Source organism: Rhamphochromis longiceps, linkage group LG3, assembly GCF_057381845.1.
Source record: "Rhamphochromis longiceps isolate RC_006_pf linkage group LG3, R_longiceps_female_GT1.1, whole genome shotgun sequence".
Taxonomy (NCBI): Eukaryota; Metazoa; Chordata; class Actinopteri; order Cichliformes; family Cichlidae; genus Rhamphochromis; species Rhamphochromis longiceps.
In genome coordinates this window covers 12,619,899-12,645,765 of record NC_140559.1, presented here as the reverse complement: position 1 = coordinate 12,645,765, position 25,867 = coordinate 12,619,899, and the positions used below count along the sequence as shown (strand labels likewise).

At 40.6% G+C, this 25,867-nt stretch overlaps 1 protein-coding gene across 1 annotated transcript in view; it reads right to left on the bottom strand.

Moving 5' to 3' along the window:
- The window catches only part of LOC146672971 (uncharacterized), a 38,756-nt gene extending 15,615 nt beyond the window's left edge, over positions 1–23,141 (bottom strand). The window contains exons 1-11 of the mRNA XM_085401369.1: positions 23,038–23,141; positions 16,587–16,702; positions 16,306–16,392; positions 16,113–16,223; positions 15,886–16,023; positions 15,068–15,238; positions 14,882–14,983; positions 14,300–14,488; positions 11,561–11,639; positions 11,212–11,398; positions 4,068–5,886 (exon numbers count right to left, since the gene is read on the bottom strand). Of these exons, the coding sequence (XP_085257495.1) occupies positions 4,068–5,886; positions 11,212–11,398; positions 11,561–11,639; positions 14,300–14,488; positions 14,882–14,983; positions 15,068–15,238; positions 15,886–16,023; positions 16,113–16,223; positions 16,306–16,392; positions 16,587–16,675 (2,972 nt within the window). The 5' untranslated portion in view covers positions 16,676–16,702; positions 23,038–23,141. The remainder of the gene's footprint in view (positions 1–4,067; positions 5,887–11,211; positions 11,399–11,560; positions 11,640–14,299; positions 14,489–14,881; positions 14,984–15,067; positions 15,239–15,885; positions 16,024–16,112; positions 16,224–16,305; positions 16,393–16,586; positions 16,703–23,037) is intronic.
- Positions 23,142–25,867: the final 2,726 nt, after the last annotated feature.

Sequence of the window (25,867 nt, the reverse complement as noted above, 5' to 3'; positions counted from 1 at the left end):
CACTCGCTTACGTCACTGTCATGAGACATTCTCGCAAAAAAAATCACGGTTTTAGTAACGCAGTAACGCAGCGTTCCTACGGGAAAGTAACGGTAATCTAATTACTGTTTTTGCAATAGTAATCCCTTACTTTACTCGTTACTCGAAAAAAGTAATCGGATTACAGTAACGCGTTACAAGTAACGCGTTACTGCCCATCTCTGGTCAAAAAGCTTCTTAGCTGCAGAAATCTAAAAAAGTCAGAAGAAGGAAGCCAAAACTGACCTCTCAACTGTTCAAATGAGCTCAGGTGCCCGTTCCTCACAACATGACATAGTTTATAAAGCCCGCTATTTGACCATGATCTGAAGCCAGTCTTCCACAATAGGAGAAAAACCCTGCAGGGAGGAAAAATTGAAATTTCTTTTGGAAGACCAAATGATTGTTTGATTCTATGCCAAATCTATAGTGTGACCCTCGTCCATTCCCCCATATGCAAATTTTTAATTGAAATGTTAGAAAAAAGCAGGGATTCCAATGATCTTTCGCACATTGTCTTGTCAATGTTTAGCCACTGAGTTTCAGACAAATCCCGCACCCATTCAGTCAGGGGTCTCATCTCATCTGAAATAATATTTCAGATTTGGAACAGCCAATCCCCCCTGCAGTTTTGACAGTTTTAATGTTTGGAACTTGATCCTTGGGCGCTTGCCTTGCCATGTAAATTTGGAAAAAAGTTTATCTAAATCATCAAATGTAGAGTTGGGAATGTTAATAGGCAGCATTTGAAAAAGGTATAGAAGTCTTGGCAATACATTGATACGTATACTCTTGATCCGACCCAAGAAAGACAGACAAACTGAAACACTCCAAGTTGGTGACTTTTGGAGATTTATTTCCCTGGATGATTGAGAATGCATCAAGACGAACACAAAAGGAAGTTCACAGCTTTTAGCAGCTCCCCCACCTCCTCATTCACACACCCCCACTCCCCTCCCTCCAGAATTCCCAGGTAACAACCTAATTTACATATGAATGACTAGCCAATTTAGCTTCCACTTGGCTGAAGCTAAAGCCTAGCTAAAAGCCATTTGGCTGGTAGGAGGGTTTTAAAGGTAGAAAAGCCAACTGGCTGCTCTCCGGGGTTGAAAGTGGTGGGTGGGTTCTTTTACATTTTGAGAGAAACCAATTGAGTCTAATAACAGATTAAATGCCATGTTGAGGCTGTCATTTTTAGCATCTACATGGATGTTAAAATCACCCACAATAATTATTTTATCTGAGCTCAGAACTAAATTAGATATAAAGTCTGAGAAATCAGACAGAAACTCTGTGTAAGGCCCAGGTGGACGATAGATGATAACAAGTAAGACTGGTTTCTGAGTTTTACAGCTGGGGTGGACAATGTTAAGCATCAGGCTTTCAAATGAATTAAAAGTCTGTCTTGGTCTTTCATTAATTAATAGGCTGGTGTGAAAAATTGCTGCCACACCGCCCCCTCGGCCTGTGCTTCGAGATTTCTGGTAGTTAGAATGACTCGGGGGTGTTGATTCATTTAAACTAACATAATCATCCTGCTGCAACCAGGTTTCTGTAAGGCAGAGTAAATCAATTTGTTGATCAATTATTAAGTCATGTACTAACAGAGACTTGGAGGAGAGAGACCTAATATTTAATAATCCACATTTCACTGTTTTACTCTTTGGTTCTGATGTGGATACTGTATTGTTCTTTCTTTGTGATTGTTTATGTTTAAGTTGTTTGTTGCTGGTTTTTAGTTTGTTTTTTGTCTTTTTGGAAGCTGACACAGTCTCTATGGAGATGGGTTTTTTGGGGGGTAGCAGGAGGAGAGAAGCTGCAGAGAGGCGTGTAAGACTGCAACTCTGCTTCCTGGTCCCAACTCTGTATAGTCATATTTTGGGGGGTTTAATAAATTTGTCCATATTTCTAGAAATGAGAGCTGCTCCATCCAAAGTGGGATGGATGCCGTCTCTCCTAACAAGACCAGGTTTCCTCCAGAAGGTTTGCCAATTATCTATGAAGCCCACATCGTTTCTGGGACACCACTCAGACAGCCAGCAATTTAAGGAGAACATGCTGCTAAACATGTCACTCCTGGTCTGATTGGGGAGGGGACCAGAGAAAACTACAGAGTCCGACATTGTTTTAGCAAAGTTGCACACCGATTCAATATTGATTTTAGTGACCTCCGATTGGCGTAACCGGGTGTCATTACTGCCGACGTGAATTATGATTTTACTGAATTTACGTTTACCCTTAGCCAGCAGTTTTAAATTTCCTTCAATGTCGCCTGCTCTGGCCCCTGGGAGACAATTGACTATGGTTGCCGGTGTCTCTAGCTTCACATGTCTGAGAACAGAATCACCAATTACCAGAGTTTGACCCCCGGCGGGTGTGTCGCCGAGTGGGGAAAAACGGTTAGACACGTGAACGGGTTGGTGGTGTACCTGGGGCTTCTGTTTAGGACTATGCTTCCTCCTCACCGTCACCCAGCCGCCCTCTTTCCCCAGCTGCTTGGGATCTGCCGGGGAACAGCTAGCGGGGCCTACGCTATCTTCGGCTGCACCAGCTACAGGGGCCTGGCTAGCTACGGGTGAATGAAGGGTGCGAAGCCGAGTCTCCAATTCAGTAATCCTGGCCTCCAGAGCTGCAAATATGCTACATTTGTTACAGATATCATTACTGCTAAAGGAGGCCGAGGAATAACTAAACATCTGACACAATGAGCAAGAAAGTGCAGGAGGGACAGGTGAAGTAGCCATGGTGCTAACGAGTCGGCTACAAGCTAGGCTAAGCTAGCGAAACAGTACAGAGACAGTGAGTGAATACTTTGGCTATAAATTAGGTAGTGAGTACACAGAAAGTGTGCCTCGGATGAAGCACGTGAAGATTATACTATGAAAGAAGAATGTATTTAAAAGTTGTTAATTAAATTGCTAAGCAAATAAGCTACTCAGAAACACCACTGTGTTTGAGCAGGAACAGGAAGTGATACTCTACCACAGAGCAACCGAACACGAAGTGACAGCACCACCACCTCTCTTCTCTACCTCTCTTTCTGTCTCCCAGTCATGTCTGTCCCATGTTTAGCAAGTGAAAATAAAATAAACAATAAAAAGAATGGTGAATCAAACACACCAATACGGCATGGTCCATTTGGTAAAGTAAATACATTGGGCATCTTTCTTTGTCTTTAGACAATAATTCTGATGGCAAAAGAACTAAACTGGACTGGGGGGAAAAAAAGAAAAGAAAAGAAAAAAAGAGTGTGGCTGATCGCTCCTCCGTGCTGGATTATTGCGTGAGACTCCACGTCAGTCTTCTAGCCTAGTTAAAGTTTGCGTGTGTATGCCTACTGGAATTAAGTGTCTTCATGGCTGCCTCTGTTATTTCCCCTCAGGAGGAGTGTGGAACACTGGAGGGCAGCAAGCATGGGGTGTGGGGACACACAGGAATGGAGAACACGGAGCACAGACTTTTGAGAAGACACGGCACGGGAGTCAGCGGACTCAGATTTATTTGTCATTTTGCTGCACTGTAAATAAATGCACTGTTTTGCCTTGAAGACTCCTGCGTTTTGGGTCCTCCTTTTTCCTCTTCCCCACAGCTTGCCCTGGCAAACCATGACATGGATGTTTTATGGTGCTTTCTTTTTGCTTTACAGTAGATCTTTGAGGTTTAATCAGTGGCTACAACTGGAGTAGAAGCAATCCCATGCTATTGGTATTTTGCTGTGCACAAGTTCAGAGCAGGAGGTTGGTTGCTGCATTTAATTTTTGTTTTTTAAAACTTAATTTAACATAGAAAAATGTTTTTGTTTCTTTTTTTTTTTTTTACAAATTTTTTTTTAGTTCATTACAAAATGATATAAATTATTTCTGGCATATATTTAATACAATTATCTGGGGATATTTCAAGTTGCACTGTAAAATTGTCAGCCATAGTTTTAATCAAAACTAAAAAACCTTCTAAACTGTCTTCCAAGCTGAGTTTAATTCACATACTTTGGGTAAATGACGGAATTGTGATTAAACATATAACTTTGATTTGTATCCATCTTTACTTACTCAGCTTTGTTGGAGGCTTTCACCACTGGCAGCAGCCTCAGAAGAGCCTCCTCTGAAGCAGAGTATTTCTTCAGGTCAAACACATCCAGATCTTTTTCTGATGACAGTAAGATGAAGACCAGAGCTGACCACTGAGCAGGAGACAGTTTATCTGTGGAGAAACTTCCTGATCTCAGGGACTGTTGGATCTCCTCCACTAGAGAACGATCATTCAGTTCATTCAGACAGTGGAGCAGACTGATACTTTTCTCCGCAGACAGATTCTCACTGAGCTTCTCTTTGATGTATTGGACAGTTTCCTGATTGGCCGGTGAACTACTTCCTGTCTGTGTCAGCAGGCCTCGTAGGAGAGTCTGATTGGTCACCAGTGAAAGACCCAGGAGGAAGCGGAGGAACAAGTCCAGGTGTCCATTTTGATTCTGTAAGGCCTTGTCCACAGCACTCTGGTAGAAGTTTTTCTCTGTAAGTTCTGTTTGTCTCGATTCTTTTTTTCTAAATAATTTAAACATGGAAGGTGGCTGTTTCTCTTGCAGCAGATTGACTCTGGAGTTGATAAAGGTCAGATGGACATGGAGAGCAGCCAGAAACTCCTGAACACTCAGATGGATGAAGCAGAACACCTTGTCCTGGTACAGTCCTCTCTCCTCTTTAAAGATCTGTGTGAACACTCCTGAGCACACTGAGGCTGCTGTGATATCGATGCCACACTCTGACAGGTCTGATTCATAGAAGATCAGGTTTCCTTTCTGCAGCTGATCAAAAGCCAGTTTTCCCAGAGACTCAATCATCTTCCTGCTCTCTGGACTCCAGTGTGGATCTGTCTCAGCTCCTCCATCATATTTGACCTTCTTCACCTTGGCCTGAACCACCAGGAAGTGGATGTACATCTCAGTCAGGGTCTTGGGCAGCTCTCCTCCCTCTCTGGTTTCCAGCACATCCTCCAGAACTGTAGCAGTGATCCAGCAGAAGACTGGGATGTGGCACATGATGTGGAGGCTTCGTGATGTCTTGATGTGGGAGATGATGCTGCTGGCCTGCTCCTCATCTCTGAATCTCTTCCTGAAGTACTCCTCCTTCTGTGGGTCAGTGAACCCTCTGACCTCTGTCACCATGTCAACACAGTCAGGAGGGATCTGATTGGCTGCTGCAGGTCGTGTGGTTATCCAGAGGCGAGCAGAGGGAAGCAGTTTCCCCCTGATGAGGTTTATCAGCAGCACATCCACTGAGGTGGACTTTCTAGGGTCAGTTAGGATTGTAGTTTTGTGGAAGTCCAGAGGAAGTCGACACTCATCCAGACCATCAAAGATGAACACAACCTGGAAGCCTTCAAAGCTGCAGATTTCTGCTTCTTTGGTTTCAGTAAAGAAGTGATGAACAAGTCCCACCAAGCTGAACTTTTCCTCTTTCAGCACATTCAGCTCTCTGAAAGTGAATGGAAATATGAACTGGATGTGCTGGTTGGCTTTGTCTTCAGCCCAGTCCAGGGTGTATTTCTGTGTTAAGACTGTTTTCCCAATGCCAGCCACTCCCTTTGTCAGCACTGTTCTGATTGGTTCATCTCTTCCAGGTGAGGCTTTAAAGATGTCTTCTTGTCTGATTGTACACTCTAGACTGTCTGGTTTCCTGGATGCTGTTTCAATCTGTCTGACCTCATGTTCATCATTGACCTCTGCAGTCCCTCCCTCTGTGATGTAGAGCTCTGTGTAGATCTGATTCAGAAGGGTTGGGTTTCCTGCTTTAGCGATGCCCTCAAACACACACTGGAACTTCTTCTTCAGATTAGATTTAAATTCACGCTGACAAACTGCAGCAAACATTTCTAATTAAGAAAAAAACAATAGTAAACGATTTTACTTCCTGTTCAATAATGCATACATATTTACTTTGTATTATTTTAGGGTCTTTACCTTACAACATAAAGCACTGTGAGAATTCAATTCAATTCAATTTTATTTATATAGCGCCAAATCACAACAAAAGTCGCCTCAAGGCGCTTCATAGATACAGAGAAAAACCCAACAATCATATGACCCCCTATGAGCAAGCACTTTGGCGACAGTGGGAAGGAAAAACTCAATGCATCATGGGAATCCCCCGGCAGCCTATGTCTATTGCAGCATAACTAAGGGAGGATTCAGGGTCACCTTGTCCAGCCCTAACTATATGCTTTACCAAAAAGGAAAGTTTTAAGCCTAATCTTAAAAGTAGAGATAGTGTCTGTCTCCCGAATCCAAACTGGAAGCTGGTTCCACAGAAGAGGGGCCTGAAAACTGAAGGCTCTGCCTCCCATTCTACTTTTAAATACTCTAGGAACAACAAGTAGGCCTGCAGAGCGAGAGCGAAGTGCTCTAATAGGGTGATATGGTACTACAAGGTCCTTAAGATAAGATGGGTCCTGATTATTTAAGACCTTGTATGTGAGGAGCAGGATTTTGAATTCAATTCTGAACTTAACAGGAAGCCAATGAAGGGAAGCCAAAACAGGAGAAATCTGCTCTCTCTTTCTAGTCCCTGTCAGGACTCTTGCTGCAGCATTTTGGATTAGTTGAAGGCTTTTCAGCGAGTTTTTTGGACATCCTGATAATAATGAATTACAGTAGTCCAGCCTGGAAGTAATAAATGCATGAACTAGTTTTTCAGCATCACTCTGAGACAGGATATTTCTAATTTTAGAGATGTTGCGCAAATGGAAGAAAGCAGTCTTACATATTTGTTTAATATGAGCGTTGAAGGACATGTCCTGGTCAAAAATGACTCCAAGGTTCCTCACAGCGTTACTGGAGGCCAAGGTAATGCCATCCAGAGTAAGAATCTGCTTAGATACCATATTTCTAAGATTTTCAGAGCCGAGTACAATAACCTCAGTTTTATCGGAATTAAGAAGCAGAAAGTTAGCGGCCATCCAGGTCTTTATGTCTTTAAGACATTCCTGCAGTTTAACTAATTGGTGTGTGTTATCTGGCTTCATGGACAGATAGAGCTGGGTGTCATCAGCATAGCAGTGAAAATGTATGCTATGTCTTCTAATGATACTGCCTAAGGGAAGCATGTATAATGTAAACAGAATTGGTCCTAGCACTGAACCCTGTGGAACTCCATAATTAACCTCAGTGTGTGAAGAGGACTCTCCATTTACATGCACAAACTGGAGTCTATTAGATAGATATGATACAAACCACTGCAGCGCAGTACCTGTAATACCTACAGCATGTTCTAATCGCTCTAATAGGATATTATGGTCAAACAGTATCGAACACAGCACTGAGGTCTAGCAGGACAAGCACAGAGATGAGTCCACTGTCAGAGGCCATAAGAAGATCATTTGTAACCTTCACTAAAGCTGTTTCTGTGCTGTGATGAGCTCTGAAACCTGACTGAAACTCTTCAAATAAACCATTCCTCTGCAGATGATCTGTTAGCTGTTTGACAACTACTCTTTCAAGGATGTTTGATATGAAAGGAAGGTTGGAGATTGGCCTATTATTAGCTAAGACTGCTGGGTCTAGAGATGGCTTTTTGAGTAAAGGTTTAACTACAGCCAGCTTGAAGGCCTGTGGTACATAGCCGATTATTAGAGATAGGTTGATCATATTTAAGATCGAAGAATTAATTAATGGCAGGACTTCTTTGAGCAGTTTTGTAGGAATGGGGTCTAAAAGACACGTTGATGGCTTGGAGGAAGTAATTATTGAAGTTAACTCAGAAAGATCAATTGGAGAAAAGGAGTCTAACATAACATCAATGGTACTAAGAGTAGCTGTAGATAATATTACATCTGTGGGATGATTATTGGTAATTTTTTCTCTAATGATAAAAATGTTATTTGTGAAGAAGTTCATGAAGTCATTACTAGTTAACGTTAAAGGGATGGTTGGCTCAAAAGAGCTCTGACTGTTTGTCAGCCTGGCTACAAAGCTGAAGAGAAACCTGGGGTTGTTCTTATTTTCTTCAATCAGTGATGAATAGTAAGATGTTCTGGCTTTGCGGAGGGCTTTCTTATAAAGCAGCAAACTATTTCTCCAGGCTAAATGATGATCCTCTAGATTTGTGACACGCCATTTCCTCTCCAGATTACGAGTCATCTGCTTTAGGGTACGTGTTTGAGAATTATACCACGCAGTCAGGTACTTCTGATTTGAGGCCTTAGTATTCACAGGAGCTACAGTATCCAGAGTCGTACGTAGTGAGGAGGTGAAATTATTAACAAGATAATCGACCTCTGTTGGAGTAGCGTTCAGATAGCTGCTCTGCTCTGTGTTGGTACAGGGCATTGAAGACGATAACAGTGGGTGGATTATATTCTTAAACTTAGTTACAGCACTTTCAGAAAGACATCTACTTTGATAAAGTCTACTCTTCACCGCTGTGTAATCAATTATTGTAAATGTAAATGTTATCAGGAAATGATCAGACAGGAGAGGGTTTTCAGGAAACACTGTTAAATGTTCAGTTTCTATGTCATATGTTAAAACAAGATCTAGAGTGTGATTAAAGTGGTGGGTGGGTCCTTTACATTTTGAGAGAAACCAATTGAGTCTAATAACAGATTAAATGCCATGTTGAGGCTGTCATTTTTAGCATCTACATGGATGTTAAAATCACCCACAATAATTATTTTATCTGAGCTCAGAACTGAATTAGATATAAAGTCTGAGAAATCAGACAGAAACACTGTGTAAGGCCCAGGTGGACGATAGATGATAACAAGTAAGACTGGTTTCTGAGTTTCACAGCTGGGGTGGACAATGTTAAGCATCAGGCTTTCAAATGAATTAAAAGTCTGTCTTGGTCTTTCATTAATTAATAGGCTGGTGTGAAAAATTGCTGCCACACCGCCCCCTCGGCCTGTGCTTCGAGATTTCTGGTAGTTAGAATGACTCGGGGGTGTTGATTCATTTAAACTAACATAATCGTCCTGCTGCAACCAGGTTTCTGTAAGGCAGAGTAAATCAATTTGTTGATCAATTATTAAGTCATGTACTAACAGAGACTTGGAGGAGAGAGACCTAATATTTAATAATCCACATTTCACTGTTTTACTCTTTGGTTCAGATGTGGATACTGTATTGTTCTTTCTTTGTAATTGTTTATGTTTAAGTTGTTTGTTGCTGGTTTTTAGTTTGTTTTTTGTCTTTTTGGAAGCTGACACAGTCTCTATGGAGATGGGTTTTTGGGGGGGTAGCAGGAGGAGAGAAGCTGCAGAGAGGCGTGTAAGACTGCAACTCTGCTTCCTGGTCCCAACTCTGGATAGTCATATTTTGGGGGGTTTAATAAATTTGTCCATATTTCTAGAAATGAGAGCTGCTCCATCCAAAGTGGGATGGATGCCGTCTCTCCTAACAAGACCAGGTTTCCTCCAGAAGGTTTGCCAATTATCTATGAAGCCCACATCGTTTCTGGGACACCACTCAGACAGCCAGCAATTTAAGGAGAACATGCTGCTAAACATGTCACTCCTGGTCTGATTGGGGAGGGGACCAGAGAAAACTACAGAGTCCGACATTGTTTTAGCAAAGTTGCACACCGATTCAATATTGATTTTAGTGACCTCCGATTGGCGTAACCGGGTGTCATTACTGCCGACGTGAATTATGATTTTACTGAATTTACGTTTACCCTTAGCCAGCAGTTTTAAATTTCCTTCAATGTCGCCTGCTCTGGCCCCTGGAAGACAATTGACTATGGTTGCCGGTGTCTCTAGCTTCACATGTCTGAGAACAGAATCACCAATTACCAGAGTTTGACCCCCGGCGGGTGTGTCGCCGAGTGGGGAAAAACGGTTAGACACATTGTCAATGGAAAATTGTATTTAGTAGTCAGTATAATCTTTTAGTGATATAAGTTTGCTTATGGTAGGATGCTGTTTGTAGTTATTTGTATTAGGAAATGTTTAACCATGTATACTTAGAGGCATATAATCAATTGTGTAGTGACAAGATGTGTGATCTCTAGCAGGCTGCAGGCTTGGTTCACCCCCACACCCTGGGAGCACGGGAGAGTTCGCACCTTGTTTTATGGTAGGATTAACGTAGCTACGTCTGTTCTAGTCTAAGTGCTTTAACTGCTGGACTTCCTCACCGTGCCATCTAGGGTGGGGGAGACTACTCTCTTTATGACCATGGATGTACCTTTTGTGTTTTTATGTTATATGACCCTTTGATCAGCAGTGACACACACACACACACACACACACACACACACACACACACACACACACATACGCTCAATGGAGTATAAATAAAGACCGGGGCAGTTCTCTCACTGGAGTCTCTTAGAGTGGAGGCTGCCCTTGCTAGCAAGAAGTTCTGTGTGTTTCTCTTCTCTGAGTCTTTACTGAAGAAGTGTTTTAGAACATTTTCCCTAACACACATGAACATGGTGGTGTACCTGGGGCTTCTGTTTAGGACTATGCTTCCTCCTCACTGTCACCCAGCCGCCCTCTTTCCCCAGCTGCTTGGGATCTGCCGGGGAACAGCTAGCGGGGCCTACGCTATCTTCGGCTGCACCAGCTACAGGGGCCTGGCTAGCTACGGGTGAATGAAGGGTGCGAAGCCGAGTCTCCAATTCAGTAATCCTGGCCTCCAGAGCTGCAAATATGCTACATTTGTTACAGATATCATTACTGCTAAAGGAGGCCGAGGAGTAACTAAACATCTGACACAATGAGCAAGAAAGTGTAGGAGGGACAGGTGAAGTAGCCATGGTGCTAACGAGTCGGCTACGAGCTAGGCTAAGCTAGCGAAACAGTACAGAGACAGTGAGTGAATACTTTGGCTATAAATTAGGTAGTGAGTACACAGAAAGTGTGCTTCGGATGAAGCACGTGAAGATTATACTATGAAAGAACAATGTATTTAAAAGTTGTTAATTAAATTGCTAAGCAAATAAGCTACTCAGAAACACCACTGTGTTTGAGCAGGAACAGGAAGTGATACTCTACCACAGAGCGAGCGAACACCAAGTGACAGCGCCACCAAGGCAAGAAGACTCTTGTTGTTGTGTTATATAAATTAAATTGAATTGAATGATTATCTCATCTCCCATAAAGAATGCATGTTTGAATACATGTTGGTACATCTCTTGAGACATTCGTATATGTTTCATTCATCCAGCAGCTTAAATATTTATACAAAAATCCTCTTACTGCTTTGCAGATGATCAGCCAGCTCCTCCTGCTTCATTCTCCTCAGGAAGTCCACTGTGATCTTCACAAATGCCTCTCTGGTGCTGCTCCTGTGGCTCTCTAAGCATTCTGGGTAATCTGGACTCAGAACCTTCTGGATCTTCTTCAGCTCGTTCTTGACAAAATCAATGATGTTGTCCTCCAGCAGCTGGAACAGAAAACTTTATAAATGACCCAATTAGAATGAAATCATGGAGCCAAACATCAGATCCATGTTGGACACACTGACAATCCACTGGTCTACAAAGAGCAGCATGGAGATGACTGTGAACAGAATAGATGTAAAAGTAGTTGTTGTACATGTACAGACCATAAATATGGAGTCCAGCTGTGTTTGATGCTGCTGGGCAGACTGACCACTGGGAACCTCTGAGCTCTCCTGATCCACCCTGTGGAGGAATTGGGAAAACTGACTTCCTCAACAGGACACAGGTCCAGTAAGTGACTGCAGCCAACCAACTGTAAACCTTCTTCAAGTGTCACAAAATCAAAAATGTTGATGTTATTAACGACAATTTCATCTATTTAAAATTTGAACATTAGCATCATGTGATTGATTGATTGATTGATTGATTGATTGATTGATTGATTGATTGATTGATTGATCGTACTTTATTCATCCAGAGGGAAATTGGGTTAAGGCTGCCAGCCGTGCCAGTGCCGTCTTACCCTTCCGACCATACATACATTACACAAACATCACATGGGGAAGACAGGTCAGAGAGGTATAACATGGAAAAAGCACAACATGAGGAAAGATAAGGAGAAAAAAATAACAACCCCCAGACTGAGCTGCAACAGGGAGATCAGTTTGAGAACAGAAAAAAACACCTCTGCACATAGCACATGAAAAAACTCTTAAAAAACACGAGACTAGACAAAGACACAAGAGGCTAAGCAGAGAAGCTAAGGGAGAGGAGGAGGAGGAGAAAAGTGCGACCGCCTTCGCCGAGAACAAGAGAAGAAATGGGCAAGAGACGAGAATATAATATCACACAGAATGTCCAAGGACATCCAAGGAGAAATGGATGAATTAAATGACTGTTTCTGCAGCAGCTACAAAAGTGTGTAAACTGATGATGTAAACCTAGCTTTAACAGTGAGAGATGCAGTTTACAGTTTGGCAAGAGAAATTATTCTTGTTATAATGTTTGAAGCTGACTCAGGGTCATTATGAAAATGGTAGATATATTTTATTATAATACAAAATATGTGAGAGATCCTACTTAATTATTATGTTTAATATAGAATAATTACTTCAGTGGATTTAATGTAGTATTTTTTTCTTTCTGTCTTATATATTGAAAAATGCCACCTCAATCATCATGTATGTTGTCTCTTAAGAAGATTTCTTAAGAGAGGATGTTTTTTGTTTTGTTTTGTTGACACCACACAACAAGAAATGCAAAAAATGCTGTCACAAAACAGTTCCACCTTACACATGTTCCTATTCATGTTTATATATTGTGTTCTTTGGAAATAGGCTTTCCTAGGCCTATCCACATTGACAGTGAATGAAGGTTGGAAATCTGCAACCACCAAGTCCTGAGCAGTCAGCTGAATTGTAAGAACAAGATCCAGGCTATCAACACCTACGCCCTCCCCGTGATTAGGTACGCTGATGTGATAATAGGCTGGCTAAAGGAGGAAATAGAAGCCACAGTTACTTTTCTCGAAATTCTGAGTTATTTTCTCAAAGTTTCGAGAAAAGTAACTCAAAATTTTGAGAAATAATTGATACACTCATTTAAATTACCCCCCCCCCCCAAAAAAAAAAAAAAAAAAAAAAAAAAAAGAAAACTATCAAAATGAGCCTGCTAGGCTTTAACACCTCCCTCTGCAATTGGATCCTGTACTTTCTGATGGAGAGTCTGACAGTCCGGATTGGTGACCGAGTCTCCAACACCACCGCACTGAGCACTGGAGCACCTCCAGGTTGTGTGTTCAGCACACTGCTGGTTACTCTGCTGACTCACGACTGTGGAGTCATGGACAGTTCGAACCACATCATCACGTTTGCCGGTGACAGGACTGTGGTGGGTGTCATCAGCAAGAACAATGAGTCAGCATACAGAGAGGAGGTGCAACAGCTAACGGACTGGTGTAGAGTAAACAACCTGTCTCTAAATGTGGAAGAAACAAAAGAGATGATTGTTGACTTCAGGACAGGAGAGCATGAAGAGATCACTGTCGATTCAACATCGATGGATGTTCTGTGGAGGTCATCAAGAGCACCAAATTCCTTGGTGTCCACCTGGCGGAGAACCTCTACTGGTCCCTACAACACCAGCTTCATGACTAAGAAGGTTTAAAAGCATCTCTGCTTCCTGTGGAAGCTGAGGAAAGCCCATCTCCCTCCATCCATTCTCACCACCTACTACAAAGGAACTATCAAGAGCATCCTGAGCAGCTATCTGTCTGGTATGGTAACTGCACTGTATCAGATTGCAATACCCTACAACAGATAGTGAGAGGAGATGAGATGATCACTGGAGCCTCTCTTCCCTCCATCACAGACACTTATCGCACAATCTACATCCGCAAAGCCACCAGCAGCATGGAGGACTCCACACACCCCTCACATACACTTTTCACCCTGCTGCCTTCTGGAGATAGGAAGCGGAGTTGGACTTTCACTTGCAGTTTTCTTCCCCCAATCCGTCAGACACTAAACACTCAGTGACAGAACTGAAAAACACATAAAGTACTTATGTGCACATTCTCTCTCTCTCTCTCTCTCACACACACGCACACACACACACACACCAGTGTAATTGTTGCACATTGTTGCACATTGTTGCACATTGTTGCACATTTCTATTGCACTGTCTGATGTTGCACATTTTTTGTCATTTTTTTTTTCTTTTTGCAATTTTCCACAATTGCAGTTTATGTAATCCCGTGTTGATTGTGTGTCAAATGTAGCACCATGGTCTTGGAGGAATGTTGTCTCATTTCACTTACGTACTGTACCACTGCATATTGTTGAAATGACAATAAAGGCGCTTGATTTTGATTTTCACTTGAGTCTGTGTTCTTAAAAGCTCACCTCTCCAAAGCAGATGTATACTGGTTGTTAAATTTAAGGGGCGGCTCTTTAGACGAGTCACTCTTTAAGGACAGGCAGCTGGTTTCAGGTTCAAATTTAGCTTCTGCTGCACATCCAGCTCCAGAACCAGGTAAATATTCTACTCCAGCTTTAGCTCCAGGTCCAGGTCCAGCAGGACTCCCACCAATCCTGTTAGACGAGAAAAAGGTGTTTTTCATTTAGAGCCACAGAGGATGATGAAGACATAGAATACCATCATCATCCCAAAGAGAAACTGGTTTGTAGGCTGAACATGAGCAGAAGGAAACTCCAAACTAGTGATGGCAGGTAGACAAAATCATTTACAGGACTATTGTGCAGGACTATTGATGGTCGTACTGTGAGCTGCAGGAGTCTAAATGTTGGACATGTATTACAGAATAAACAATATAATAATAATAATAATAATAATAATAATAAAGGAATTCCTCGCTGAGTGACTTCCTTTGAGACACAGTTTCTAAACCAGGAAACAACATAAAGGAGTTCATTTAAATCAGACACCAAACTGACATCAAAGAGTTCACGTTACTAACAGCTAACCTCTCTGCAGGTGAGCCTTGTTGTCCTTCACAATCAGTGGAACCAGTTTCAGCCCCAACACTCTTACAGGACACAGAGCTGGGTGGAGGTCCAGGCTGGTTCCTGTGAATAATGATGGAGCAGTGATGTGAGTGCTGAGCTGTGACATGGAGAAGAGTCATGGACAGTTAGAGATGGTCATCTCACCTCTCTGCAGATGATGCATGGTGGACTTTACAATCAGAGGAACCACTGTCAGGCCCATCATTCTTTAGCAACAAACAGATGGGTTCAGGAGCAGATTTACCTCCAGCTCCATCTCTCACTCCAGATTCAGGTCCGAGTTCAGATTCAGGTCCAGCAGGTATCTCATGGATCCTGTCAGAGAAGAAAAAATAATTTTTCATTTACAGCCACAGCAGCTGATGAAGATGTAGACTACCTTCACCATCCCAAAGAAAAACTGGTTTGTAGGCTGATCGTGAACAGAAGGAAAATCCAGACTAGTGTTGGCAGTGTAAGAACAGAGCGCCACCCAGATGTAAACACTCATTTACACTGTGCAGGACTACTGACAGTCCTACTGTGAGCAGCAGGAGTTTAAATGCTGGACATGTTTTATAGAATAAAGGAACTCCTCGATCAGTGACGTCCTTTGAGATGCAGTTAAAAAAAAAAAAACCAGAAAACAACATCAATAAGTTCATTTAAATCATGTTTTGAGGAATGCACAAACATCCAGGTAAGTAAATCCCAAAAGGTTGATCAATTGATCAATTGTGATGGCATTTGCAAAAGATATTTACATATCAAGGAACTGACCTCAAAGCCCATTGTTACTTCAGTGGTGCTAGTTTCAGTCAAATGTACAAATGTACTGTTTATAAGGCTGGGAAAATCTACAGTCAGCTGAGACTGAAGAAATTACTTGGATGATGATGAAAGGTTTCTCCCACTGAAAATGCTACGTCCAGATGAACAGAATCAGTATTTACTTAAATCAGTTCATTTTACTAACAGCTCACCTCTCTGCAGCAGAGTCTTGTTGTCCTTTAAAATCAGTGGAGACACGTTTACACCAGTCACTTTTCAAGGGTATAGAGCCCTGTTGAGTTCCAGGCCCTGTTTCAAGTGCAGGTTCAGGTTTGAATCTCTGATGGATCCTAAAAGCAAGCTCAATTATAAGTTAAAGTTTCATTGCATATACCAATGGGATGCCATTTTAGATATTTTAATACTGACGTTCACTTACTTCTTTTCTGCGTTTATTTGTTCAAATTTATTAATGGCATCTTTCACCTTGTCTTTGTTCAAAAGCAGATACCTAGGGGGGTCAGACTTAGGCCTGAATTCCTGATTTAACCTAAAAAATGCTTATATGTTAAATCAAAGCTTCACTTCAGATATTAAACATTTTAAACATTTTAAAGCTGATCTTAACATACTTATTTAGAACTGGTTGTCTTTCTCCAAATTTACTATTTTTGCTGTCATAGGACACAAGGTTGGGTCCAGGTCCAGCAGGTCTGATCCTGTCAGAGAAGAAAAATTTGTTTTTCATTTAGAGCCACAGAAGCTGATGAAGATGTAGAATACCTTCATCAGCCCAAAGAGAAACTGGTTTGCAGGCTGAGCATGAGCAGAAGGAATAATGATGGAGCAGTGACGTGAGTGCTGAGCTGTGACATGGAGAAGAGTCATGCACAGTTAGAGATGGTCATCTCACCTCTGAGCTTTGGTCTGGCTCTCATGTTCCCCACACAGAGTGCTTTTAGAGGGAGGGACTCCCTCCTCTCTGTCCTCACACTGATCCATGCTGCTCAGCTCACACACACTTTCTACCTGCAGAGGAAACACAAATCATTCATGTGCACATCAACTGAAACCCTCCTTTCCATCGTGTTGTCCAAATATCAGCTGCTTCTTTCCTGCTTCATCTCAGTGTCAGCTGAACACAGCAAGTCACTGACAGTTGCCTCAAGGAGCTTAGTTAGTCAGTTATTTTATAGATTATTTTTCTATCAAATATCAGGTAAATATAAGTCTATACATTGCTTAGAAGTGATTTTGAAGCATTGTTTTCATCCGCATTCGTCTTTGATTCTGTAAAATCCAGGACACTGATGTAGAATCATCATCTATGTGAAACAAGCTATGTGAATTCTCCCTTTAAGTTCACCTTCTCTGTAATCCAGCCATATTCTAAATAAGACATGTCTTATTTCATGTCTGCAGATCATTTGTGTGTGTGTTTCATTTGACAAATGTGTTTGTAGGTTCTCAGTGATCCAGGTCATTGTAGTCTAAGGAGGTTAGAAAGAAAGTGACTGCATTCTTTCAGTTTCTGGAAGATATTTCATCCAAGAAGCTTCTTCAGTTCAAAAACCAAATGGTGGAGAGTGTCAGATATTTAAATGACATTGGTTTTAGCAACCATAAGTCAGTCTCTTTTAATATATCTCTCAACTCAGTCTCTTCCCCAAGGTTTTATTAGGCACAAACACTTTATTGATGACTATTGTTTTCTTCTCTTTTTAATTTTAAAGCTTACTCTGATGATTTTGAGCTCCCTGTTAACTCTTGTAAATAACACTGTCTTGCCATTGTCAATCAGGTTGCTCTTTTCAAAACTAGGCATTGCTCTGTTAGTTCCTGCACACTCTGGTAAAATCGAACTCGTGGTCTTTGACGCTCCTGTCAAAAAGCAGGGCATTTGTGGAACTCCACTGGTCTGTTTGTCCATTGTGAATACTTTAAAGAACGTTTTCACTTATACAATAAGTCAGTGAAAGAGACTAGATTTTAATAATCTTATAAAGAATACGAATAACCCAAGAATTATATTTGATACCATTTCTCCTACAACTCTGCATGCTGTGTTACTTTCTGATGAAGATTGTAATACGTTTCTCAATCACTTTCTCAAAAATAAATATATCGAAAATCTTAAAGGTATAAATACTATAGCGATCCATGAGCACAGTCAGGTCAGAAGTGGTTCCAGAGCTTAAAGACAGTTTTAGCTCTCTGCCCTGCCTTTTATCATAATATAAGAGAGAAAAAGAGGTATTTTTAATGATGTTGGGTGTACTCACTTTTTCATGAAAGTTTCCATCAGCAAACTAGAAAAACTACAAACTGCATGGGGCATAGTTTCAGTTGGCAGCACAATGATCTTTGTGAAGCACCAACGGTAACAATACCTTATTTAACAGACCTGTATAAAGACTAACACATATCAGGAGGTTGAATTACACATTAATTCAGATCATAAATCAGATTTATTTTATGTAAAGTGAATAAATGTCTCACTTCCTGTTCTGCTCCATAAGCTTAATCAGTGTATGTGATGCCTGAATCATCAGCTGTCAGAAGAGGAATGTTTAACTGAACACTTCCTCATGTCTGAGTGTGTCACGCTATGTGTTTGTGAACATTAAGCAGGTTTTTAAAACTTTAAGGAGTCTCCAGCTAATGCAGAAAAAATGTCCCTCCCAATAAACAAACTCCCAATAAATCAACTAAGAGCTTTTCACTAATTTAAATGCATCTTTTTACTGTCTGTGTACAAACTGAGCTTTGACTCTCACTTCACACTAGATTTAACTGTGTGTTGGTGAGGATGTAGAGCACACAGTGTGTAGATGACACTCAGAGTTTTAATGAAGCCACTCAGGAGTGACAAAATGATCAGTTGTCATTAACTAATGGTCTTTGATCAGCAGTTGATGATCAACGGTCATGACCATTTGCGTATTAATGATCAAGGAACTGACCTCACAACCCATTGTTCATTCAGAGCTGCTAGTTTCAGTCATTATGCAAATGTACTGTTCATAAATATGGGGAAACCTGCAGTCAGATGAGACTGAAGAAGCCACTTGGATGAGTGACAAAACATTTCTCCCACTGAAAACTCTACATCCAGATGAACAGAATAAACTTTTGTGATTTACTTACCTGGATGATTGAGCATGCAACAAGACATTTGAACTAACTGTGAAGCAGTTTGATGAACAAACACATCATTTTTTCACACACACACTCTCTGAATCACACCTGAACAATGAGGCTGTGCAGCATTGTTGTGTCATACCTACCCTGGAGATAAACTCCTCATAAAAATATGCCGTCTGACTGCTCAGACTGAGTCTAAGTCAGAGTAAAGTTCACATGTTGACGTGTGAAGACATGAAACATTGCTGTATTTGCTAGTGTGAACACGCTAATCACATCTCAGCTCTGACAAAGCCACACTATTAGCTTTATATGGAATATGGACATTTCTACTGCAAAGCTTCAAATGTTCACCAATCTCATTTTCTAGATACAGTCTACTAGATCTAGTCACACTACCTATCTTTGCCTGTACAGTAAAGACTGAAAGCAGAGCTGACTTCAACCACCCAATCAATGAGCAGCATAAACACCTAAACTTTGAGAGAGATTCAAAGTCCCCTTCCTCAGTACAGGCTGAGGAGGGGGAGAGGCAGCAATCTTCCAATTCAATTTATTTATCAACCACAGGCTCAGAGAGAGTTTTAACTCATTTGAAAGCTTGATTATTTGCTTTCTCTACCGTTGCTGGAAAACCTCAGCTTGATAATGATATAATGCATGGCATTTAATCTATTATTTGACTCAACTGCCCTTATTCAAAATTCAAAAGAAGCCACCCACCACAATCCAGTGTGTTAATGTAAATGGACAGTCTTCTTCATACACTAAGGTCGATTATGGTGTTCCACAGGGTTCAGTGCTAGGACCAATTCTGTTTACATTATACATGCTTCCCTTAGGCCGCATCATTAGAAGACATAGCATAAATTTTCACTGCTATGCAGATGACAGCCAGCTCTATCTGTCCATGAAGCCAGATAACACACACCATTTAGTTAAACTGCGGGAATTTACACCATTTCATAACCATTTCATGCATAGTGGTCACTACAGTGAACAGCTACTCAAAGGCTGTTTTCTTGTGTTTGTGTCAGTGTTGATGGTAAACTGATGTGTCACTTCATACGGTCATGGACAATATATATATATTTTTTGTTCTATTGAAAGAAATTTAATGATGCATAGAGAGGAGAGGGGCTGAGAGTCATGAATAAGTTTCAACTTTTTTTCAATGCAATAGAGAGCAACAGAAGTTGTATTATCACATTAGTTTATGAAAAAAATTACATTTTTTTTTTATTTTCACACAGTGTGTATTATTTATTCATTTTTCAAATTCATAAGTCAAAACGTATGTTGTCCACCTAAGTGGACATGTAAAAAACACTTTGAAAAGTACATGGTAAATGAAATGAAGTTCAAAAATCTTTTTTTCATGCCTAAAGATGTAAAATAATACTTGAGAAAAAGAACCCTGGTTGAAGTTGTCACAATTCATGCATGAAAGGGTTAACGACATAAAGACCTGGATGGCCTCTAATTTTCTGCTGTTAAATTCAGATCAAACTGAGGTTATTGTACTCGGCCCTGAAAATCTTAGAAATATGGTATCTAACCAGATTCTTACTCTGGATGGCATTACCTTGGCCTCCAGTAACGCTGTGAGGAACCTTGGAGTCATTTTTGACCAGGACATGTCCTTCAACGCTCATATTAAACAAATATGTAAGACTGCTTTCTTCCATTTGCGCAACATCTCTAAAGTTAGAAATATCCTGTCTCAGAGTGACGCTGAAAAACTAGTTCATGCATGTATTACTTCCAGGCTGGACGACTGTAATTCATTATTATCAGGATGTCCAAAAAACTCGCTGAAAAGCCTTCAGCTAATCCAAAATGCTGCAGCAAGAGTCCTGACAGGGACTAGAAAGAGAGAGCAGATTTCTCCTGTTTTGGCTTCCATTCACTGGCTTCCTGTTAAATCCAGAATGGATTTTGCTCATAGGGAGTTCTATGACTGTTTTAAGGTATTTGTCTTTAATTTAGTTTTATATAATGAATTATAAGTGCACATCTCATACTGACACCATGTATTTTAAAAAGTACGTTTTTGTGCCTGAAGTTCAAGTTGTGTAGTTTTCTGATTATAACCTAACAAATAAATAAATACATTTATGTGTATGACATGAAAAAACCCAAAAAAGTATCTGATGATCTGAAACATGTAGGTGCGACAATTAGAATCCAGGAAGGACGAAATACCTTTTCACATAACTGCATGACTGCATGATGAACAATCTGCATGTCTAAACCAGAAAATCAAGTCCAGTGTTTCTAGGGCTTGGATTTAAAGTTCTCAGTTCTGCCGATCTTTAGGAGACGATGTAGCTACAAACTTTAAAAAAAATTAATCTCGAGTTCATAATAATTCTATAATACAAAATAATTCTTTCCAACAGTACCTGCTTCTAAAACACAAACACACTCACATTACAGCCTGAAGTGTGCAAAGAAAGTATACACCAACAACCCCTACAGTTCACACAGATTATCTTATAACACACTAATGTGCATCAAAATACAGTTCTTCCTTATGATTAGAAACATTTGGATCATCATGTACACATATATGTATTATGTTGGGGAGTAACGGAATACCGCCTTTACATATTTAAAATACAAAATATGAGTATGTATTCCGTTACAGTTACCACTGAAAAAGGTGGTATTCAGAATACAGTTGCTTTGTTGAAATAAAGGGATTAGGCAGCTGTCTTTTCCTGTTTCACATGTTAAGTGTTGCCCTCTCTATTTTTGGTTTTCCACGCAGGTGAAAACCCAAACAAAACACGCATTAAGAGGCTCTAATGCCTGTGTCTCAATCTTGCATCTCATAATGATGTGAAGAAATAATTTTAAAAATGATTTAATAAGAAGGCAATAGGCAGAGTGTTACAGGCATCGCCCTAAAGAATGTAGCCTCATGGGCAGTGTAGTCCGTGCTGCAGGGAGAATGGCCTGCCATACCCGTTATGTGTCTGTGAGCGAGGAGGGAGAAAAAGAAGAGTGGAAAAGTCGAGTTATCACCGAGCAGAAACGGGAGCTGGAAGCATGTAAATATAATAATAACCACTGCAGCCAAAAAGAATTCCTGACGAGCCCAGCTGTAAGTAAGCTGTTAGAATCAGAATCAGAATCAGAAAGGGTTTTATTGCCAAATGTTGAGCAGGTTTACAACATTAGGAAATTGCTGCGGTGCTTCAGTGCAAACATACTAAGACCCGGCTGTACACTTTTTTTGTGTTTTCCTCCGAAACAATAAGTTCCATTGGAGCAGCCTTTCAATGCCTCTCTCTGTCTCTCGCAAGCAAAGTTGACCCAGACAACAAAGTAAAGCTAGTTTTTGGCTACGAGCCCGACACGGAACCAGGCGCATTAGCCAGAGGTCCCTTTGGAGCCACAGACCTGTTTTATATGCGTGCGGAATAGTTTTCTATACGAGATCGCTGCAAAAAGTGCAGCCTTACCTAATGTCCACCTACTGTTACTTATATATCTTTTATATCAACCTCCTAAGACCTGAACTCTTCCACGGCATGCATTTTTCATTTCTTTTTGATATTTGGGCTGATTGGGGCCTAATGAATGTAAAAACAAAGAATTACTAGATTTTCTTTTACCTTATTTTTGTTTTTAAGAAAAATAAGAGCCACATATGAGGATATTCATTTAAAATTTTGATAGAACAGTAGCAGTATAATGTCCTTGTAAATGGATATCAGGCCCTTGTAGAGCAAAATTAGGTATTTTGGTCTAAATAACCCAAAATGTGATTTTCACACATGTGGACGCCAGGTCCTAACAGGTTAAGATTTAAAAATCTAGTTGGTATTGGAGAGTAACCTTCAGTAACAGTAATAAATCACACAGCAATAGTACATTCATGTAGTTGTAAAAAGAATGATAATATATTAAGTAATCCAAAGTATTCAGAATACGTTACTGTCATTGAGTAACGTAACGGAATCCGTTACAAAATACATTTTGGGGCATGTATTCTGTAATCTGTAGTGGAATACGTTTTAAAAGTAACCTTCCCAACACTGATTGTAACATATTACATCATCAACCAAAGATCAGAGCTGATGCCAAACTGTGTGAGAGCAACAACAGGACATTTAATGTGAGATAATTGTGCAGTAAAAAGGAGAAAAGAGGAGAAAATGTTTGCTCCCTTTATAACAGAAACACTTTACTGAATGATCAGTGAGACTTACAGCAGTGACGCTGAGTCCTGGTTCTCCTCACAGATCCAAGAATTCGCAGAGTGGAGCTAAAGACTTCACCTGACTTCACTTCACCTGCAAACACTGACACATCGACTGCCAGGACTTCCTGTCCAGCAAAGCAGGCTCCACCTCACATTTTAAAACCTGAATGTTGACTTCTTGGAACAAACTGGTTTGATCTGCTTGATCTGTTTTCCTGCAATGTGAAACCTATAAAGTTAACTTGTGGTCGCACATTGTGAACCCAATATGATAACCTTATTAAGTCATGATGTGAAGGTCCAGCTTTTCGGATCCAATTAAAATCAAATCACTCAAGATCCTCTGGAAAACAGCAGGATTCTTGGAACAGAGTTTAATACACAGAATCATGAATCATGAAGAGCAAAATCGTACATTTTACAGCAAAATAATTATAAAAAGCAAAATCGTAGAGCCTTTAAGCACAAACAGCCCAGACACACGAAATGACAGACAGGGAAAAAAGCAGCACTGGATGGCTTCACATTGACTGTGGAACCTGCAGTAGTTTCTAGAACTGCTGGATGATTCATGACTGGGCGTGGCTGCCTGGAGCCGTCAGTTTCACTTTGATGTCACCTTGCTCCCATGATCAGATTGCCGCCAACTACACCAGATCCTCTGCATCTCCGTCTGCTACCCAGATGCTGTCTCTACCTGCAGAAAAATCCTTGCAGACTGCATTAGTTGTGTTGACAGCTCCCACTGCGCCTGTACAGGCCGTTTATGAGCACTGATCTATGGATCCCTGTGAGTATCCCATGCAGCGTTAGTTCTTTAGTTCTGTTAGTTTGTGACTGCATGCACTTTAGTGCCAAAGTTAATAATATTTGTACCCAGTTGACCTGTTCACCACTCTCCTTAGCAACATCACCAATTATTTCAGTTTGGGAAGCACAGTACAAATGTTGTCCTCATGCTGTTAGAGAGAGAAAGCTTTACTCATCTTTACATAGCTATCAATTTAGGGAGTATCTAATAAAGCTGACACAAGCATACCTAGAATAGCTCACTCAGCTAGCTCATCTACCAGGCTGTTTCATTTAACTCTTAAGGTGTCTGTTTTCTGATGACCAAGATTTAATCACAGCCACAGCATAGGGAGCTTTAGGGCAACGACTAGCTGAGACACTGCCTCTCAAAAAAACATCTCTTGACCCAGCTATCTTAGCCAATTATAGGTCAACTCTGACTTTCCTGTTATCTCAGAAATCCCAAATATAGGAGTTGCAAGACAGCCACCTAAACGCCTGCAAAGGAATGCCGTATTTAAAGAGTTTCAGTCAAGTTTCAGAGCTTATCACAGCATAGAAACAGCTTCGGTAAAAGTTAAAAATGATCTTCTTACAGCCTCTGATAGTGGATTCATCTTAATTTCGATACCGTTAACTATAATATGTTATTAGACTGATCAGAGCATGGTGCAGGCATTACAGGTACTGCCCTGCAGTGGTTTGAATCATATTTGTCCAACAGACTCCAGTTTGTTAATGCGAACACAGAATCCCCTTGGACATATATGGTATTCTAACCAGATATTTACCCAGGATGGTGTGACCTTGGCTTCCAGTAAGCCAGGCAGTGGTGGTGCAGGCGAAACAGGTCCGGAGGCGCAGAGGGCAGTGGTGACGACCTGCATGGATCATCGACTGTGGAAACCTTGCAAGTGGATTGTAAAGGTTGGTACAGAGTCTTTCATGTATACATTTTCCATTAATAATTATTTAATTTTAGGAATCATCTAGTTTGCTTACACTGATTACGTTGGCACTTTGTTAGCGTTACAACAATGGTCATACTCCCGAGGTATCTAAACTTTAGTAAGGAATGTGTGCACTTTTAACACCTCTGGTTAGCATTTAGTGGTCAGTTTCACACGTATTTGATTTTTGCTTCTTATGAACAAATTCACTTCACTACTTTTCACTGTCAGTAACATCAATGCACATTGTTCCATTTACTGCATATTGCACTTTATTCATGTCTCTCATTCCACCTGCATCAACATTGTAACGTTTGTCAAGAAGAGATTTATAAATACTAATATTCTCCATTCTGTTCTGCTTTTTTATTGCCCAGATGTTAGTTAGCCTTTGTTCAATTGTCTGTTATATGTCAATAGATACGTATGTCACAAATAAAAGTGTCTTTAACTTTTTATTTTAAAGAATTGTCTCCCAAATCTCTTACATGCTAACTGTATCGTGTTATTTCTGCTAAATCCTGAACTTAAATGTGTATATGGTGTTTATCTGTTTCTCTCTGTTTTAGATGCACATATCAATTTGGAATTCTGTCTCCAAGCCAGAATTGCAGGAGTGCACCACGTGTTGGCTGTTTCACTGCCCTCTGTGCCCCACTCTCAGCCCTACTGTCAGGGCAAAGATTGAGGAGCAAATAAATGGACACATTAAAAATGCTTTGCCTTCAAAGGTATGTTGGTATTAAATATCATAGGTAAAGTTATAAATACGCACTTCTTTTCAGCACCTCTGCAGTCTCTTTGTTGACTTAAAAGTTGCTTTTCACATTTTACAGTTCAGTGCATTCATCAGCGAGAGAAAGAAAAGCGTTTTTTCATAATTTTTTTTTTCCTGTTCACCACATTTCTTGACAGCTCTTGTGATCCACACCATTTTGCTTTAATCTTTGAAGATGGCTTCGATATTTTTGTTAATATGTACAATCTGTTGTTTTTTTCTGTTAATATGTACAATCTGATTGTTAGATAAACTGATTGCATTCTATACAACTACATTTAGATTACATGTGGGGGGTTTTTTCCACTCTTACAGAC